Raw genomic sequence first — 21,202 nt, forward strand, 5'->3', positions numbered from 1 at the left:
GGAAAACTCATTTACCCTAGCATATTCACAAGAAATATTACAGGTACAAAAAATTACATTACTAATGCGTTTATGGTAGCAGCCACGAATATTATAGTAAATATACAGTAGGTGTATTTAATACGATAAACGTCGAACAATCTTGTGGATTTGCATTGACAGAGTGCGGCATTGTCGAAGTTTTCTCGACTGCTCGACTGACATGGGATCAACTCATTCAAGGGTATAAAAAGTCAAACACATCTTGCTCTTTAGCTACAACTGCAAGGCACAACCAGCTCAATAATCTTCAAAGTTCACAATACGAGTTACGGGCTGCTTCGCCAAACACTATCTGATCCGGCGCGCCCACGTGACAGGGGCCAACACGAGTTCGTCGGAGACACAACACACGGTTTGACATCTCGTTTGACCTGACCATGTCCACCCCCACCCGACCAAATCCAACTTATACGATTACTTCACAGCCAGAGTTTGCCACATATTACAGCTGGCCAAGCCTATATGTCACAGCAAGAAAGCGACACCAAAAACCAAAATATTTCATGTATCCGTATCATGTTTTTCTGTCTTGTCTTCGCAAGTCTCAATTAATTTTTTGATTGCAACCATCTTCATGGTCTTTTCGCAGCCACTCGTTAGAGTACGCAAGTGAACTTGCTGACAGTTCCGTCCGTTTAAAAACAAGCTTTGAGCTTTTTTTCCTTCCCTCAGCTTCATTTATCTCTATGATGCAAAAACTGGTAATTTACCCTAAATAGCGAAAAGTGTGAGGTCATCAACATAAGTGCTAAAACGAATCCGTTGAACTTCGGTTACACGATATCAATAAGTCAAATCTAAAGGCCGTAAATTCAACTAAATACTTATAAATTACAATTACGAACAACTTAAATTGGAAATATCACGTAGAAAATGTTGCGTGGAAGGCAAACAGAAGACTGCGTTTTATTGGCAGGACACTTAGAAAATGTAACAGATCTAGTAGAGAGACTACTACGCTTGTCCGTCCTCTTTTGGAGTTTGCTGCGCGGCGTAGAATCCTTTCCAGATAGGATTAACTGTGTGCATCGAGAAAGTTCAAAGGAGGGTAACACGTTTTGTACTATCGCGAAATAGTGGAGAGAGTGTCACTGACATGATACAACATTTTGGGTGGACATCTTTAAAACAAAGGCGTTTTTCCTTGCGGCGGAATCTTTCACGAAATTTCAATCACCAACTTTCTCCTTCGAATGCGAAAGTATTTTGTTGACGCCGACCTACATAGGGAGAAACGATCATAATAATAAAATAATGAAAATCAGGACTCGCGCGGGAAGATATGTGTTCGTTTTTTCCGCGCACTGTTCGACATTGGAATAACAGAGAATTATTGTGAAGGTGGTTCGATGAACCCTCTACCAGGCACTGAAGTGTGATTTGCAGAGTATTCATGTAGATGTAGATATAGGTTTCAAAACATTATTTAGGGCGGAGTTCCAAATATTTTGTTTTTTTCTATTATTCACACACTATTGTATGTCAGCTCGTGTGAGCCTTTTCGCTTCCTTGTGTCCCGAAAGCAACAAAATTTTCAAAAATTGACGGCACATCTTTCACGTTGCCACGATTGTCGGTGCGCTGCTATTCGGATTTCATGATTAACTCCTTTCGCCCAGGCTTCGAAAGAAGACGAGGGCCAACCCAATAGTCTGGTTGAAGACTCTCTCAATTAACGTCGTTATTATCACTGTAGAAGCGATGGACGTTATAATCGTAGTTTCAGTTTCTCCTATATTTCCTGTTTTTTTTTTTTTTTAACCAAGGCGGCACTTGTCTGTTTACGTCGTAAATCAAAGTACTGCGCGTTTTTAACTGCGCGTAAACCTACAATGCGTAATCCCTGTCCTTTCATTTGCGTTTTAACGTGCAAGCATGAATGAGGAGTCCCATTTACTGTTACGGCTTGCACGTTTATTACGCCAACGTCTGCCTCGGCCATAAGATTCTTGCGTTAAGATCAAATTGTTGCGTCTCGTTCTCATTGAGCTTCTTCAATTCGGAGCGTGAACTTCATTTCTGAAGCTCCATTTTGTTGCAGAGTCTGCACAACATAGGTAGTTTTGTTGTGATTTTCTGCGTCTGCAAATCAGCCGTTAAGGCAACATATGCACCGTTTTACCAAAGGGCGCTACATTTCGATGCCGCTTCGAAGCGTGTTTAGTTACCGAGAAATTCTGTTCACATCGATACGGTACTTCCGTCGTTACAGGAACACACGTATATTAGTCAGCCATTATATTTCAGTTTTATAGCGCTTCTAAGCCGTATTTAACTGTCAATGGTGAACGACCTATAAAATAATGTACACAGCTGTACAGTTTCAAAGAAGGCCGGAGTTTGTAGATAATTTTGGACGTAAAAACGTAGGCTATGGCACAGTTTGTCGTGATAGAAGCATGGAGCGAACGAATATTGGGGAATGGGCTACCGCTACCTCTTACTTGACAGCTCTGTAACGCCCAATGGTAGTCGTTCTTTTGCACTAATCTTGACGAGTGCAGGCGAGAACTTTGAAACTAGTATAAGTCCCTATTTGTTAATCAAGAGACTTATATGAAGGCAGAGAGGCGTAACTATGGTTACACGTGTCTGTTGATTGCTATGGGATTTATATTTCCACTTACACTACGGTTTGCACGGTTATAGAGAGAAAATAATAAGTTCTATGTGCCTCCAATAATGAACACCAAGCGTTGCATAGAATACCAATGGTGACCTTTTTGTGGACAAAGAGTCCCTGAGTCTGAGTCATTTGAATGCCTCAAATTTCTCCAGCATAGAAGAAGAAAGTGTTGCAGACGCTTGTGGCTACCTTATTAAATTCTTAATATCAAGCATTTATATCATGTGTCCATTTTCACCTCAACAAAAAGAAAATAACAACACTGCAGTACTGAATTGCTTTTAACCCATAAATACAAAGCATTCTGAAATCAGCCAGTATCTTCCTCTAAGAGCTGTTCCCGTTGAGACATGTACACAATCTTGAATTGTAGCAGTTGGTTAAACAGAGGGTTACATTCACTCGTTCACACATTGTCTTTCATAAATACCATTACATAGGAGAGCCTTTAGGGATGTGGAACGCTCTAAGTTATACATTAACAAGCAAAAACAACCATTACTGGGACAGTGTCAGTGATGCTGTAGCAACTGAACTAACAGACTCTAGATGACAGACAAACTATCCCGAAAGCATACTTATAAAGTTTCAAGGACCGGTTTTAAACGATGACTGTAGTGATGTACAACAACCCCATACGTATTACTCACATAGGGATCGTGAGGACACGGTTAGATTAATTACAACACACATAATGGCATTTAACCAATCATTGTTCCCGCCCTCCATATGAGAATGCAGTGGGAACAAACCCTAATAACTAGTACAATGGGTTGTACCCTATGCCATGCACTTCTTAGTGGTTTGCAGATCACAGATGATGATACAACATTCTAGTTATCAAACAAGGTATTCTGAAAAGTCCCAAATTTTGTCAGCGCCTCTGATTGGTTTCTCTTGTATAAGTGCAATTTGGGATGAAAATTCAACATTGAGGTCATTCACTAAGTAATAGGCCACCAACACGAGCAAAAGAGGCAACAGAACATGATAGCATCAAGGTAGTAATTTAGACTTTATTTTTCGAAACTCAATAACAAAACATTGCTTATGCTTTATCAACTGCAATATCTGTATTTCATTCTGCCATTCAAATTTTTTATGTGTATGATTGCATTCTTTCATTAAGGCGCTGATGACCTCGATGTTGAGCGCCCATAAACCCCTTCTTTCATTAAGTCTGCTTCTTTTCTGTTACAGGCCCAGTGATTCAAGATGAAGTCACATCTTCTACTACTGGCTCTTGTATTTTGCCTTTTGGTTTCTGATGCTTTTGCAGATAAAGTGGTAAGACAAATGATTACCTTATTCTTTTCACTTCTGTTCGTATACAAGCGACACTAGAAGGAACAAGATTTCTGGGCGTGAAATTTATGGATTAGGTAAATGAAAAAGAGATGTCCAGAGCGATTGTAATAAAAATGCCACAGTTCACATTGCAGTATAATGGCAGCCTCTGAACTATCTGAGATTATGTACTAATGGCAGCTCACTGGAAAGATACAAACACCTTTCAAAAGTGGTCCTTGTATCTAAATATATCAACAAGTGTGTCTCACAAACCACAATAAGAGGTCTATGTAAAAAATTCCGGAACTTTGTCCACAAAATTTTTCTGTGTTTATCTTTTACTTATTGTGCATCGTCTCCTTCGAAATTCTCTCCTCCACAATTGATACACCGCTCCAACTACGTTTCCACTTCCGGAAGTAGTCTTGGCACGCCTCTTGATGGATCGCCCGAAGAGCCGACTGCGAATTTTCTTTTATCTCACCTATAAACTCTGGAAATAAAAAATCCGCAGGGGTCAGATCTGGAGAGTACGGAACCTTTCTGGATCCATTGTTAACATTGAACCTTGGTATCAACATCGTAACCGTAAACCCAGGTCCTTGGTCTCAACATCGTAACCGTAAACCCAGGTCTCATCACCAATTATAATCCTCTTAAGGATCATTTCGTTCTCATTTGCGCGAACCAAAAGCTCTTCACAGATTGCTAGGCGAAGGTCTTTCTGATCTTGACTCACGAGCCGTGGGACGAACTAGGCGGCGACACGATGGATTCCAAGATGCTGTGTCAGGATTTCAAGACATGATCCAACTCAAATGTTACATTCTTCTGCAATATCTCGTACAGTCAATCTTCAATTGGCACGCACAATTTAGTTGATGTTCGTGACATGAGCATCGTCAGTAGACACCGAAGGGGGTTCAAACGAGGATCATCTTTAATTTCTGTCCGGCCGTTTTTAAACCGTGTGAACCATTCGTAACGCTGAGTGCGGCTTAAGCACTCCACCGAATGGTTCTTGCCTAATTTGCTGTGTCTCTTTAAAGTTTTTCTTGAGTTTCACGCAAAATTTAATACAGATGCGTTGCTCCTCTAACTCTGCCATCTCGAAATTCGCAAACTGTGCGACCCAACATTCCCCTCATTACAACACTGAGAAAAACTGACAACGAAAATTCGGTAGTTACACATTATATACAGGTACCGGTATGTGCAGGGATGCCAACCGCATTTCGCTCCAACACGCCATTGGCGCAAAATTACGAATATTCCGGAATTTTTTGAACAGACCTTATATGACATGTGACAGACGAAGCATAGTGAATTACTAATATTTCATCCGCTTCTCCCTCTATTTACAGATACTATTTTGGATGAAAGACTATTGTTTTGTGTCAATATAAGCCCCGAATTCTCTTATTTAGTATTTTGATAATTCCATGTGATGTAACTCAGAAATAATGTTCTTTATTCGTCTTTTAAACTGTGGTCTCTCAAACAATGGAAAATCCAGAATGGAATGGAGCAATATTATGCAAAACATAGTTGCTACTCACCATATGGCGGAGAAGCTCAGTCGCAGATAGGCACAACAAAAAGTGAGCGTTTGTCCACCAAGGCTATCGTAGGAAATAAACAACAATCACAAACACACCCTAACGCAAACCACGGCCTCAACACTCAGAGACTGTGGTCATAAGTGTGTGTGTGTGTGTGTATGTCCGATAAAGGGCTTGTTGGCCGAAACCTCACTTTCTGACAGTCTTTTTATAATGCCTAACTGCAACTCAGCATCTGCCTTATATGGTAAGTAGCAAAAAATGTGGACTCTGGATTTTAAGTGAAAATCTTTGTAATCAAAATCTTTTCTGTAGTGTCTTCCACTCTCTTGCATATAAGATAATTCTTCCCTTTCAGGTACAAGTTGCTCTTATGCTAGTGGTACATTTGTGGCGCGAACAATTAATGGCAGACAAAAAAAAAGAGGCTCTCAGAAACAAATGAATGTACGATTTCAGTGCTCCTAATTATGTCACTATTGATTACTATGTTTTATATTCATAACATTACATAACTGAATCTGCAAAAACAATATTAGATCACGCAAATAAAGATGCACAATCAAAAATTTTATGATGGGACAGGTTTTGTACGTGGTCCTCCCACATGGATATGATCTATCCAGCTGGGGCGGACACATTTGTTACATAGATTTGATGGGCAACAGAATATCGCTTTGGGAAGGATAGCAGTACAGCGAGAATGTTCCCCATTTCAAGGCCGAATGGGAGACAGAGAATTTGATTCAGTTGTTCTAAGCTGGACTGAGTGACAAATGGAGCATTTGTTTGTGTGATCAGTAGGTGAGCCAAGAGTGGTGTATGTATGTATGTGTGTGTGTGTGTGTGTGTTAGTTAAAAGAGAGAGAGAAGGCAGGGTTACTCAGAACCTCTTCTTTTTGGTGAATAGTGATCTGTCCTCATACAACTATTATAAATGTGGAAGTGCTATTTATCATGCTAGCAAGACATTTTAAAGAATGTTTTATGGGTGGATGTCACATTAAAATTAAAACTGTGAATAAAATTGAGTTACAGATTGTGTGTACAAGAAAAATGATCAGAGAATTAGAGAAGACATTATACTGGTAATGCAATAAGAAATTATTTGAGAGAATTGCTAGTGAGTACTTCCCTCCAGGGGGCTGAATGTGTAGTAGCCTACTGCCAACAGAAATGTATAAAAGTAAAAGTGATACACGTTTTCGCTCTCAGAGCTAAAGTCCCTTCTTTGCAGAGCAGAGGGACAGGTCAAAGAAGGTAAACAAGAAATGGCAAGTCACTCAGACTATAGGATCAGAAGGACCTACCTGTAGTCAGGATAATGGTAGGCAAAGATGAAGGATGAGGTGTCAGATAGAATAGGTCACACGTGGTACATTTTTAATTTTTTTATTTGGGTTGGGCTTGTTGAACAATACTGCCAACAGCTTGTTATAAAACCACTTATGCAGAGAAATCACAATATAAATATTTTGAATAATGAAGTTAAAGTAGTTTCCAATTTCCACACAGGCTGATACTTAAAGTTAATGAATCTCGACATATCAACAGTGGGCAAAATAGAATATAAAAAAGAGAAATCACCAAAGATTGTAAAGCATACACCTGGAGATTAGAGTAATTATGCAACCACAGATAGAACACCAAGTTTCATATACACATGTTACTCCCTTTTTTAAAACAAACGAGGGCTTTTATATTTGAGGATCTTTCTGGTAAGCAGTTTTTATGTGCTTCGAAGGAACACCAGATAAACAGTCACAGAACGGGTTATCCTCAATGTCTTATCCAATGTTAAGTGGGAAGGAGTTGAACTATGGTTGGTACCCATGCATATCAAGGTACGAGCGTTGACTGAAATGTAATGCCTCCACCTTCGTAACTCTTCAACAGTTGTCAGCATTGGTATGCGGGAGGTACTGGCTTGTTCCATAGCCTCTTCTCTACAGCTCCAGTTGGGGGGAAGCCTTAGCATTCAATAGTTGTGTTGTTACAGTGTAAAGTATGGAACCCTGCGCAGACGGTCGGTCAATGCAATTTAAGCAATGTGCAGTCATTGAATTCTTGATAGCAGAAGGTGTCACCCCAAAGGAGATTCATCAGAGAATGAAAGCAGTTTATGGTGGTTGCGTTGATGTGAGTACTGTGTATCGTTGGGCGAGTAAGTTTAAAGATGTTGAGGTGGGAACATCTGACCTGCGTGACAAACAAAGAGTTGGATGTCCTGTGACAGTAACCACCGAGTTTCACAAGCAAAATGTTGACAGATTGATTCAGGATGATTGTCGTATCACTCAGAGAGAAACTGCAAGCACAATCAGCATTTCACAAGAACGTGTCGGTCACATTATTGCTTTGCTGGGCTATGGGTAGATCTGTGCACTCAGTGGTTGCTGTTACAGGATGTCTAAATCTTTGTTTGTCACACGGGTCAGATGTTCCCGCTTCAATATCTTTAAACTTACTGTAGAGAGGAGGCTATGAAACAAGCCAGTACCTGCCACATACCAATGCTGCCATCTGTTGAAGAGTTACGAAGGTGAAGGCATTACTTTTCAGTCAACCCTCATAGTAATCAGCCTCTTGCTCACCTGAAATTTTCTAAACTAGGGGGAGCTTCTAAATACTGGTTGGATCGCTGTGCAGGATTGACTTTCCTGGCAGATTGAAAGACGCCAATCCCCTGCCAATTCTTTCTCACCAGGTTCTGCAGCCATAATTTGATATCAGGCAATGGTAGACTGAGGTTCATTACAGGGCCAGAAACACTGTCCTCCTTCATCATCTGGTCAATCTTGTCATGGTAAGCCAATCCAAAATGAGCTGAGGCTCATAGAAAGGAGAGTCTCAGACCTATTTGTTTATTTAGCAATGGTTCTTGTATAATTTCCAGTATTTGAATATTCATTTACTGTTCCTTTTTGAGTTTCCAGTAGACTACAATACGCTTTTTGAGACTGGCGCTACACCAGGTTCTGGAGCCTTGTACAGCAATCAAATTTGATAGCCCCTTGAACCACAGTAAAAACTGAACAATATGGAGACAAGACGAAATTACTTGAAATATTTCAGCTTGGGGGACAAGAAATGCACAATCTGGTGCTAAACTCTCTTTGGATTGATTCCAAAGCAATTTTTCATAAAACTATAATTCTCAATATCGAGGTTTTCCAACAGATATTGGAAAGGAATTCCTAATGGGGTTATGTAGTTATCGGTTTGAATCCAACAGTTGATGCTACACACTGAGTCTAATGCTGCCACTACTAGGTGACAAAAGTACAGCATTTCCAATGTTCACCTCATGAGCAGAACTCTCGTTTCATACTGGAGGGTGATTAGTCTATTACAGGACTGTTGACTGTTTTGGTAAAAAAAATTTTCAGCAAATTGCTGATGTTGAAGATGCAGCAGAGGTTGAGCAGCTTCTGCTAATAAAGGCGTTTCTTGGAGTCAATTGCGTTGCTCCAAAGCATATCATCATCATTGAAATTGTACTGTGTCAAGTTCATGAAGTGCACGTTTAGCAGCTTTGTGATATGAAAAGCTCCACAATCAATACCCGAGTGGACGACACCCTTGTACGTGATCAAAAAATGTTAGGACATGCACCTCACCAAGCTCCAGGAACAGATCTTATTGTGTTAATATTGTTTCTTATTTTCTTGGTTACAGGCAATATGTGATCAGCCCATGTGAAGCACATGTCAAATACCATACCTAAAATTTTTGATTTTGTCATCAGTGTGAAGGAGATACTTCCTATATAAAATGCCTGAGCTGGTTGATCATATCCTTTTGCACCTGAAGTTAACTACAGCAGTTTTCTCAGTTGAAACTGTTGGGCTGTTAACATCCAACCAGTGGGTTAATCTGTAAATGATCTAGTCTATAAGTAGGACAAGAGATTAAAGATGTTCATGGGTAGAGAAAAGCCATAATCATGTGCTTACCATACAGGCCTGGTGATATGATATTGTGCATTATCTCATGTCTGTATTAAAAATAGAAGAGAGCTGAGAATTGAGCCTTGAGACAGTGCTCATGACACTGTATGAGGGCTGAGTAATTTATTGTGGAATTTTACATATACAGTTCTGTGCTCTAGAAAGGTTTGAATGCCAAACACAGAATCTTTTGAAATCCCATATTGCTTAATTTTTGTAGTAGAATCAGAATTTGATATTTTCATATGCACTCTTAATGGCAATGAAGGCTACTATAAGATGTTGCCTATTGTTGATGCCCAAAGAATTTCCGACTCCAGGATTCCTTTACCCTTTCAAAATACAAATTGGTTTTCTGTATGTAAATTCTTGGGTTCCAGCCACCACTCTAAATCAGCCTTAATAAGCCTTTCATGCATTTTTCCAACACATGCTGACAACACTGTGGGTCTGTGTAACGTTGGATTTACATGTATTGCTTTCTGTTTGGAAACTGGAACAATTATTTGAGTTATCGAGACAGGAACAAGAGTTTCTTCAATCCAGATACCATTAAAGGTTTGTAGAAGTGTCATAAGCCAAGTTGTCAAGAATAACTTCCAACAAGTTGACTTCCATACTGCCCTAATCCAGACTGCTGTTATGGTTTCTGATTTTACTTACTGTATTTCACACATCAGATTTCTTTGTATCTCTGTTCATCTTTTCACAATAATTTACGTAGTTGAGACTTTTTTTTTAGGCCTCTTAGTTTAAGCATCTATTTTCTGGTAATGAAGATAATTGTCCCAATATGAGATCTTATACTATCTTATGGTATTGAAGATAATCTTCCAAAATGAGATCTTATACCACTTACAGGCTGGTCAGTGGTGGGCAATGCCTTGTGAGCATTCTGTATTCCACCGTACATGGAGTTTCAAACCTGTAACAAAGTAGAATGTTTCTGGGAATAGAGAGGCCTGCTGCCTCATTTAATACTTTAAGGAATGCATAGAATAAATACTATGTATGCTAGGCCTCTTGGCAGTGGTTGGGAAGGAAGTGAGACAGGGTTGTAGCCTCTCCCTGATGTTATTCCATCTGTATATTGAGCAAGCAGTAAAGAAACAAAAGAAAAATTTGGAGTAGGTATTAAAATCCATGGAGAAGAAAGAAAAACTTAAAGGTTCGCCGATGACATTGTAATACTGTCAGAGACAGCAAAGGACTTGGAAGAGCAGTTGAACGGAATGGACAGTGTTTTGAAAGGGGGATATAAGATGAACATCAACAATAGCAAAACTAGGATAATGGAATGTAGTCGAATTAAATTGGGTGATGCTGAGGGAATTAGATTAGGAAATGAGACACTTAAAGTAGTAAAGGAGTTTTGCGATTTGGGGAGCAAAATAACTGAAGATGGTTGAAGTAGAGAGGATATAAAATGTAGACTGGCAATGGCAAGGAAAGCGTTTCTGAAGAAGAGGAATTTATTAACATCGAGTATAGATTTAAATGTCAGGAAGTCGTTTCTGAAAGTAATTGTATGGAGTGTAGCCTTGTATGGAAGTGAATCATGGACGATAAATACTTTGGACAAGAAGAGAATAGAAGCTTTTGAAATGTGGTGCTACAGAAGAATGCTGAAGATTAGATGGGTAGATCACATAACTAATGAGGAAGTATTGAATGGAATTGGGGAGAGGAGGATTTTGTGGTACAACTTGACTAGAAGGAGGGATTGGAGGGTAGGACATGATCTGAGGCATCAAGGGATCGCCAATTTAGTATTGGAGGGCAGCGTGGAGGGTAAATATCATAGAGGGAGACCAAGAGATTAATACATTAAGCAGATTCTGAAGGATGTAGGATGCAGTATGTACTGGGAGATGAAGCAGCTGGCACAGGATAGAGTAGCATGGAGAGCTGCATCAAACCAGTCTCAGGACTGAAGACCACAACAAAAAGGCCTTTTTCTGGTACTTTAGCAATTGTATTCTTTAGTGCTTTGTGGAAGGAATATTAGTTTGCTCTGCTGATGTTCCACAGGCCATTAGGAGCAAATTTCACAAGTCTTCCTATCACTTCTATTGTCAGAATAACAGGGACATGATCTATTCCTAATGTGTCATGCAGTATTGACCAAGTAGAAACACTGGGAATTAGTGGCAAGTATAACAAGAGAGCTACAACAGAGCCACTTGTATGAGGAAGAGATACCACAGTAGGAGACCCATCATTGATGATTAGAACGTGATTATCTTCTATTACTTTGGCTAAGCTTTGTCCCGGACAGTCTGTATATGAATTCACCCGTTTTGTGCTGTTGGCGCTGGAAACCTCACAGAGCACTAGAAGTGGTTCTAGTTATGACAACAGTGCATTCCATTCTGCTTCACTTATCTTTCTTCTCAGGGAACAATATTCCAATGAAAGGATGAATGATAGGGCTGTCATTTAATTCCTAGTACTGTTATTTGGAATCTTGTGGCATAGTACATTGTTAAGCACAATGTCAGCTTCCATCTAGAGATGATATGGATGGAGTGAGAAGTAAAGATAGGCTAGGGTAAAGAAGAGAAAAGCATAGTGCAATTAAGAATTAGGGAAACATTGTATGTGATAAAAAGTGTACTGAGAAAAGAGGGTGGGGTAGAGATTAAGTCCAGAAGGGTGTTTTAAGAGATCCAGTTAGAATCTATTTTGTTTGTTTCTCATTGATAAAATATAATAATGCATTACTAATAGATTCAATGTACAAAATTTTCATTATTTTTAGAGGAAACACAAGAAATATCGGCGAGTCCGCACTACAACTACTACCACAACAGAACCGCAAGCTGAAGCCATTCAAGGAGCAGAGGATGGTGATGTTTTTTCAGTGCTAGCACAGGATGAAGAAGAAGAGGAAAAAGCACAGGAGAATGAAGATTTGAAAAAGACACCAGAAGAGGAAGAAGAGCCACAGCAGCCAGACGATAATGAAGTCATAGCCATTGGTATGAATTTTATATCATGAAATATCATTTCTAACTTGCCTGATCACATTTTGTGTGTGAATGACAGAAACTGAGATACTAAAATGTAAGCTTTCATATACAATACTTTCCATGTGACATTTTACAGTTTTGCTCTACAGAATCACTCTTGAGTAGTTATTTGTACTTTTATACATGCATAATATCTCGGTGCAGATCCTTGTGCAGAGAAGCACTGCGGAGCTGGTCAAGTGTGTGAAGTGAATGAACAAGGAGAAGGGCACTGTGTCTGTATTCCTGACTGTCCTGTCGAAGTGGATCCTCGCAGAAAGGTATTATTAGATGGTATTTAAAATTAGTATTTCACTTACTACATACTGTAGCAATGGTTCTTCTACTACAGATACCTAGGAAGCTACATCATAACACATTCATGACCATTCTCTGCCAAATAATTATTTTGGTTCATGCTCCACAAACCCACAATGATCCAGTATACAAACACATTTAGTAGAACTCTTATGTAACTTTTGTTTTAAGAGTGAAATTTACTAGTACATTATGTTGCTCAATGACCTTCTCAAGACTACATACACACTGAAATACAAAATAGAGAATTGATAAAAGCACACTGCTGGAGCGTCTACAGATCTTATGTAAACAGAAAGATGGACCGCCTATTGTTGATTCACAGATTTAGAAGACTCTGTTGAATGGATAAATCTAGAACCTGCAATGCTAATGAGTCTCAGTGTTCCAGGAACAATGACAGCCATGCCATTAATCCTGTATTCTGAGTAAGAGACCTGTCTATTGTTTTTACAAGTAGATGGTGTCGTTTTCCCATCATAAAACTTTTATATCCTGTACAAATATTGGTTCTAGTGCCCAAATGTTTGACACTGAATATGGTTTTCTCTATGTGATTGTTAAGACTCATTCCTCCTTTTCTGTTTGTCATGTTCCTGTTCCACAAACTTCTATCCAGTTAACTGATATGTCACATTTGCTGCCTGTAATATATGTCATAGCTCTTTCCCAGTTTGGTAATAAATCGTTTTATTTTCTTGTGGCATATTTCTGGAAGTTGCAAAAATTTGCTTGTGTGTGATTCGAAATTCATCAAAATACCTAGAGTACTCAAACATCTTTAGTGTACTTTGCTACCTTTTAAACTAATATGCCATTTTAAAATCATTCTTTACCTGACTTGATACAGCTTGTGTTAAGAGACACTCAACCAGTTACATGAAATTTTCTTACAGTGTATGAATGTACACCTAACAATATGTGTTGAGTTGTTTCCGTTGTTCCTAAATTATTTACAATATGTGTTAACAGGTGTGTTCCAATCACAATGAGACTTGGGGCTCAGACTGTGAGGTCTACCAGATGCGTTGCTGGTGCAAGCATGGCATGGATGGATGCCGGGGTGATGAATACTCTCATGTCCACATTGAATATTATGGCGAATGCAGAGACATGCCTGTAAGTTTACTTCATAGTTCTACAGTGAAAAATATATGCTCTTCTTGAAACAAATTACAACAGACTGATGGAGTTTCCATCAATAGCTTCAGTTTTGTGAGAATCATTTATCCATCACTTCAGTTTCCCGATGCTTTGTGAAATTTGCCTTCTCTTACTCGGGAGGTGACAGTCACTGAATTTCTTCGCACTGCCATGTCAGTTGATCCAGAGCACAATGAAGTAACTGTGGATGATTCTGAGTTCATGAAACAACCGTATCTGCAGTTGAACTACAGATCTCTCCCACACAATTGCCTCCCAGTAGCATGGATTACAGGAGTACACCACAACTCATAATCCAAGCTACTGGGAGACCATTGTGTGGGAGAGATCTGAAGATCAACTGCAGATATGGTCGTTATGTGAGCTCAGAAGTGACCGCAGTGCCTTCATCGTGCTCAGGACCAACCCAGATGGCAGTGTGAATAATTTTGGCAACTACCAGTTCCAAAGTTAGAGAATTCCAAATCTTCAGGAAACTGAAGCAATGGAAAGATGATTTTTGGAAAACCATAGCTATTGACAGAAACCTCATGACACAGATAATGTAATGATCAGAATAAACTGAAAAAAACTGATTTTTCATAAAACCCATTGTTTGATAGAAATAATTAATAGTACTGTATCTAAAACTGTGTTAAATAGGAATGCACACCTGATGAAATGGCTGACTTCCCACGCCGAATGCGTGACTGGCTTTTCAACATAATGCGTGATTTGGCTGACCGTCGTGAACTGACACCTCACTACCTGGAAATGGAACGTGAAGCTGAAAATAATATGACCCGCCGATGGACCAATGCTGCCATCTGGAAATGGTGTGACTTGGATGGACACCCACATGACAGGTACAATATTAATATTTGATTCATGTAGTTTCATGGATACGAGCACTAAAGTCACATTAGCTGCAGTAAAATATATTTTTTCAGTTAAATATTTTTTGGTTCACAATTTAAAATAATGAATTAAAATTATTCTGTTGTGATAACATCTTAACTAAAATACAGAAGGAGACTTCCATCGTTCCAGTAGTGTCTTCATTCCCTCTATCTCTCTCTGATTTTACCACTTCTGCTCTTTCTTTTATTTTATTTTATTTTTTTAACCTACAAACAAATAAATGCTATACAGATAAGTAACACACTCTTGAGTAAGAATGAGTGACAGAATTTAACTCACATGTTTGGTCATGTACCTCCATGTATTATCATGTGATTTGCTCTTTATACAGTAATGAAACACTTCTTTCTACATATATGAAATAACTACACAGTTCACACACGACATTTATAAGGTTTTCTGTCTACTAGATACATAACTGGCACTGCTTAAATTATTAAAGGTATTTTTGTCACTAGATGATGTGTTGAGGGAGCCTGGGCTGTATCAAAACATAAGTAGTTTAAGAATCAGCTAGCTGCCACTAAACACACACAGTTTTTAAATAATTTTATTCTCCATCACTAAGTGCACTTCTGAACTTGGACAGCATCATCAGATTTTATCTTTTTTTGTAGGAAAGCTCTCATAGAATGTAAATACTTTTGGATTAACGGAGACCACTCACCAAAAAGCAGAAGCATTGAGTCATCAACAGGCACACACAAAAGGAAGAAAACTTGCTAGCTTTCAGAGTAATCCTTTTTGAGCTAGAGTAAAACACACACACACACACACACACACACACACCTATCTATGCCTCTACATAGTGCTGGCTAGATGCACATTTCTGCATTCTAGCAGGTGGATTATGTTGTGGCGGAGTTTGTGTTGGGTGGGGTGGGTAGAGGAAGAGAGAGGTGGGAGGTAAGGAGAGGGGTTGGGTGTGGGTGGCTAGTGGCTCACCAGTTTGCGGACTACAAATTTGGGAGGATTGGCAGGTGCATGAGCTAGGCCTGTGATGCCTGGTTGTCAGAGGCGGTTGGGAACAGTGTACACAGAAGGTGATGTCAACATGTGAATTTGGGAGGGAGTGACACGATGGAGGAAGGGGAAATTGTTGGGTGGAGGGTGTAGGGATAGTGGGTTACTGGAGATTAAGGCTGGGATGATAATGGGAGCGAAGGATGTGTGGCAATGATCACTTAATCTGCATAGTTCAGAAAAGCCAGTGATAGAGGAAAGGATCCAGATGGTCCTGGTTGTGAAGCAGCCACTGAAACTGATCGTTTTATGCTTAGCTGCAAGTTTTGCCACCAGGTAGTCAGATTTGTCCTTGCCAACTGTTTGGTGGTGGCCATTCATCCTAGTGGACAGCTGGTTGGTAGTCATACCAATATAAAAAGTTGTGCAGTGCTTGCAGCAGAATTGGTATAGGACGAGGTTGCTTACAAAGATGTCCTTACCTCTGATGTGGCCTTACCTAGGTCTTGATCAGTTACTTACTTATGTCCTTGATCACTGAAAGACATCTCAATTGATAATAAGAGAGTTCACAAGTTAACTAAAATTAACAGAGAGGAGCTAGTGTATTTTTTTAAATTCAATAGTTGAAGTGATTTAGAAATGTGAAGGTTGACTTGAATCAGGAGTACATAATACATAAATGAAACAAAGTAGTAGTTGTAGTAGTAGTAGTAATAATGGTGGTGGTGGTTTTAATCATTCGTAGGTCACTTTTACAATCTTATTGGATATGTCGTGTTGATATTACACTTTAGGAATAAAAAAATAAAGTCATTCATATGTACAGACATTTACATACTTAGAGGTCTAGTATGACCCATCCCAGCATCTGCCAGAAGTAACTTGGTGAAATTATGGAAAAAATCCTGCAGAAGTTAATTCTAGTACTTATCAGTATCTGAGCAAATAAAGTCAGTACAAAAATGGATCCACTTTCTGCATCTAATGAACCACTGTTACTTGTAACTCTTTCAAATAATTTGTGTGTATCTCCTGATACAGGACACTGCACTACCATTCTGCAGCTGCACACTCTGTACTACTTTTTGTAACCTATTTACTTTCTTGCCTTGCAGTTGCTTCCTGCAAAAGAACTACCAATTTTTGTTGCTCTAGTTTTCAAATTCAACCAGCCCATCATGTTTCTATCAGCAGTTGATTTGTCTTTTTTATATGTAGGAATATTCAATAATGGTTCATCACACCATTCTAACATGTAACAATTTTTAATTTGATGATTTTAAGGTACAGGAATAATATATACCATGAGTGTTTGGTGTCATTCACCTTACCAACAGCAAGTAAGCTGGCAATTGTGTAATTCAGCATTTAATATGCAATTGTCAGATGTTTTTATATGCATACTGAATGTGTTTTGCATAGATAATGTCCTACATATTTAAAATGTATTTTTGAAAAACTAAGAACGAAGGAAGCATATGAAATAAAATTACAAGTGATAAATATTACATTTAAGGGATAATGGCCATACCTGAGCATATACTATGTTAAATTTTTGTAAATTAACTAACAATACAGCACTGACATGCAGCTGGAACAAAACTCATTTAGAGCAGAAATTGTTCATTGCTTTGTAAAAAAAAACAAAAAAAAAAAAAATAAGCTTATGGCATCGTTGGCCGGGAGGCCCTATCTGGGGAAATTCAGCCACCAAGTGCAAGTCTTATTTCATTCGACGCCACATTGGGCGACTTGCGTGCCGGTGAAGAGGACAACATAACACCCAGTCCCCGAGCGGAGAAAATCTCCAACCACCGGGACTCGAACGTGGGCCCGCTTACATGGGAGGCAAGCATGTTACCACGCAGCTAAGCAGGCAGACTTTGTACAAATATGACAGGTTACATAAGACATATTCAAATACTGGCACCGCAACCTAGAGAAGATGATAGGTTTGAGACACAGCACAACTGTACCATAATGTGTGACTATGCTAATATTTATGAAGAGGAGGGAAATATATAACATCACTTTTGGGAAAAAGAGGCAGACAGAGAGAGAGACAAAAATTATAACCTCTTTGTACTATTTGTCAAACCTATTTTATTGTTAGGTTACCACTTCTGAAATAGTAGGTGTCAGGAGATTACACACTGAATGTGCTGTTGGTTCTTTGTTTAAAAATAAGTGCACCATCACTGCGTGCATGAGGAAGGGCTGCTTGTGCCTCCAACACTGGTTGTCTCCTTGTGGTAGTATATAAGCTTCGCAGACCTTGCTTTCACCATTCCTCACACATCATGCTATTAGTGGCTAATGATCAAGAAATTGTAGGCACTCTAGTTCTTTTGATTGTACTGCATCACAGAATACAGTATTATAGTAGAGGTTGAAAATACGGCTCCAGTTGTAAATTACTTTATTTTCACATGACCGGTTTCGGATTGTTATAAGGCCATCCTCAGGTGTCGTAGCTGTGCTGTGGTTCCCGAGCGCAACGTGTACCAGTTGCGGTGTGCTGCCTATGAGCGCTCATAGGCAGCACACCACGCCTGGTACCCGCGGCGCTCGGGGACCACAGCACAGCTACGACACTTGAGGATGGGCTTATAACCATCTCAAACCGGTCGTGTGAAAATAAAGTAATTTACAACTGAAGCAGTATTTTCAACCTCTGCTATAATGAGCAGTTGCAGATGTTCTTCCAACAGGATTTTTTGGAATACAGCATTGTTATGGAGAACTAAAAACATGTGACTATGATTATTTTCACTCATGTCATTCTAACAGCATTTCAAACAATTTTGGCTGGCTTTCATATTAGAGATGTACTCCCAGTTTAATGCAGTAATACCTTTTCTTTAGCAATTCAGCAATGTACTTCCTGTTGCACTGTTCCTTCATATTCTGCTAAAAAATACAGTCCTCTGTAACTCTTATGGAAAATGGTTGCTCACATATGTCATGTAATATTATTATTTAGTAACATAGTTTTTATTGTTAAATATGGGTTAGAGAACATTTTTTTTACTTTGAAATCTATGTCTGTCTGCAGGAGTGTGTCAAGGCATGAGCTGTTCCCAATCCGTGCTCCACTTATGGCTCTAGAGCACTGTATAGCACCTTTCCTTGACAGCTGTGATGTTAACGACGATCACACCATCTCTCTGGTAGAATGGGGGAAATGTCTTGAATTGGATCAGGTAAGGCACTTTCAGTCAGCATATCAATCTTAATAAACTGTCCTTCATGTGGAATGAAATAAATAACTACATTTTCTTTTCCTTTAGGATGATCTGGATGAAAGGTGTGATGAACTGAGAGAAGGCTAAGGAGCTATACTCCTTGAAAGCTCCAATCCTATTTGGCCTTTTTGTTTGGAGTAAAGTGTGGTACAAAGTAACTTCACACTTTTGAAATTGATAATACTTGCATTAGTACTATTCAGTACTTTGTGAAATCAAACATGTGGTGCTAAGCTTTTAGTTTTGTAGGTTAACGTGTTTTTAACACTATATATTTAAGATGTGCAACTCCCGTACTACTTCCGACCAACTACACAAAAAGAAAAGTGCAGCATTGTGAAATATTTAGTTTTAGTGTTAAATGAAAACTGATTTAATTATTGTGATTATTATCTGACAACACTGCCATAGGTTTTAATAATAAGTTTTTTTATTATTATACTGTACATTTGAAAATAAAATGTCAACAAAATACTTATACTTTGTTATTTACTGTATTACACAAAAATTCTAATTAAACAATGGAAAATCCAGTCTGATTTCAGCTCTCTGAGACTGCAGACGTGTGTGCAAGTTGCGTTTGCATGAGTGTGTATGCATGTGTGTCTACTGCTGACAAAGGGATTTATGACCGAAAGCTACAATTGTGTGAATCTTTTTGTTGTGCCTATTGTAACTCAAAAATTCTAATTACTTTCAGTAACCATATAGAACAAATGAGATTATCTTCAACATACTACAACATATGGAACTTCGTGAACAGATTTAATAATAGTTGCCTACTCTGCTGCTGTCATTTTTATTGCTTTCTTGCTGGTTTCTTGCATTTAAATATCCTTAATTTATTAGGATACTATATACACTTTCACTCAAATTTATCTTCTTTATACTTCTTGTTTTTCTTTTATGGTTCTCTTAATGTAGCTTCTCATTTTGTCAAAAAATCCGAATTTTCTGGATGATAAGAAGCCGTCACATTAGCTATCATTGATTGGATACAAAACATCCTTTTATTTTGCAATCAGCATTTCTGTGCACTTTTGGTAGTTATCACTGGATTACAATTTCATGTACGTGAATGAAAGAAAAATTAGATAACTTGATTTCTGGATATCTATGATCAGCCATTTACAGACAGTATGGGTGAAAAAGAGATGAGAAAACCAAAATTATCTCTGCTTCCCATTTTCTACTCCCCATATTTAATCATTTGTCTTCTGATTGGTTTGATGCAGCCCATCACGACTTCCTCTCCTGCGCTAACTTTTTCATTTCAGGGTGGCACTTAGGCCTAATGTTCTCAATTATTTGTTGGATATATTCCAATCTCGTCTTCCCCTACAGTTTATGCCCTCTATGGCTCCCTCTAGTTCCATGGAAGTTATTCCCTGGTGTCTCAGTACATTTTCTATTACTCTGTCTAATCTTTTTGTCAGTGTTTTCCACATATTCCTTTCCTTCCTTTTCTTGCTGATTCTGTGGAGTAACTTCATTTCTTATCTTATCTATCAACTTCATTTTCAGCATTTTTCTGTGACAGTAAATCTCAAATGCTTCAGTTATTTTCTTTTACAGTTTTCCCATAGTCCATGATTCTCTTTTTTACAATTCTGTGTTCCAGAGATACATTCTCAGAAATTTCTTCCTAAAATTGAGGCCTATGTTTGTTATGATCGGACTTATTTTAAAGAAGAATGGCCTCTTTGCCTGAACTAGTCTGCTTCTTATATCCTCCTTGCTTGGCCTGTCATGTGCTACATTGCTTCTACAGTAGCAGTGTTCCTTCACTTCGTCTGTTATGCTGTCTCAGTTTTGCTCTAAGTTTATTGCTAATCTTATTTCTGATATTCCTTATTACTTTTATCCTCCTTCAGTTTACCCTCAGTCTGTATCCTGTCCTCGTTAGACTGTACATTCTATTCAGCAGGTTCGTCACTGTCATTGAGGATAACAATGTCATCAGCAACCTTTATCACTGATACCCTTTCACCCAGAATTTTAAATTCACTTCTAAAACTTTATTGCATAGGTTGAACAGTAGGGGAGAAAGATTGCATATTTGCCTTATGACCTCTTTAATTTGAGAACTTCTCTCTTGGTCCTTGATTCCTATTGTTCCCTCTTGTTT

General features: G+C 38.7%; 1 protein-coding gene across 1 annotated transcript in view; it reads left to right on the top strand.

The window, feature by feature from the left end:
* LOC126242824 (SPARC) overlaps positions 1-19,548 on the top strand; it is a 101,333-nt gene extending 81,785 nt beyond the window's left edge. The window contains exons 2-8 of the mRNA XM_049948119.1: positions 3,869-3,955; positions 12,232-12,451; positions 12,647-12,762; positions 13,772-13,918; positions 14,606-14,808; positions 18,885-19,032; positions 19,120-19,548. Coding sequence (XP_049804076.1) covers positions 3,884-3,955; positions 12,232-12,451; positions 12,647-12,762; positions 13,772-13,918; positions 14,606-14,808; positions 18,885-19,032; positions 19,120-19,161 — 948 coding nt within the window. The 5' untranslated portion in view covers positions 3,869-3,883 and the 3' untranslated portion in view covers positions 19,162-19,548. The remainder of the gene's footprint in view (positions 1-3,868; positions 3,956-12,231; positions 12,452-12,646; positions 12,763-13,771; positions 13,919-14,605; positions 14,809-18,884; positions 19,033-19,119) is intronic.
* The last annotated feature ends 1,654 nt before the right edge of the window (positions 19,549-21,202 follow it).

The sequence above is a fragment of the Schistocerca nitens genome, chromosome 1 (genome assembly GCF_023898315.1).
Source record: "Schistocerca nitens isolate TAMUIC-IGC-003100 chromosome 1, iqSchNite1.1, whole genome shotgun sequence".
Classification (NCBI taxonomy): domain Eukaryota; kingdom Metazoa; phylum Arthropoda; class Insecta; order Orthoptera; family Acrididae; genus Schistocerca; species Schistocerca nitens.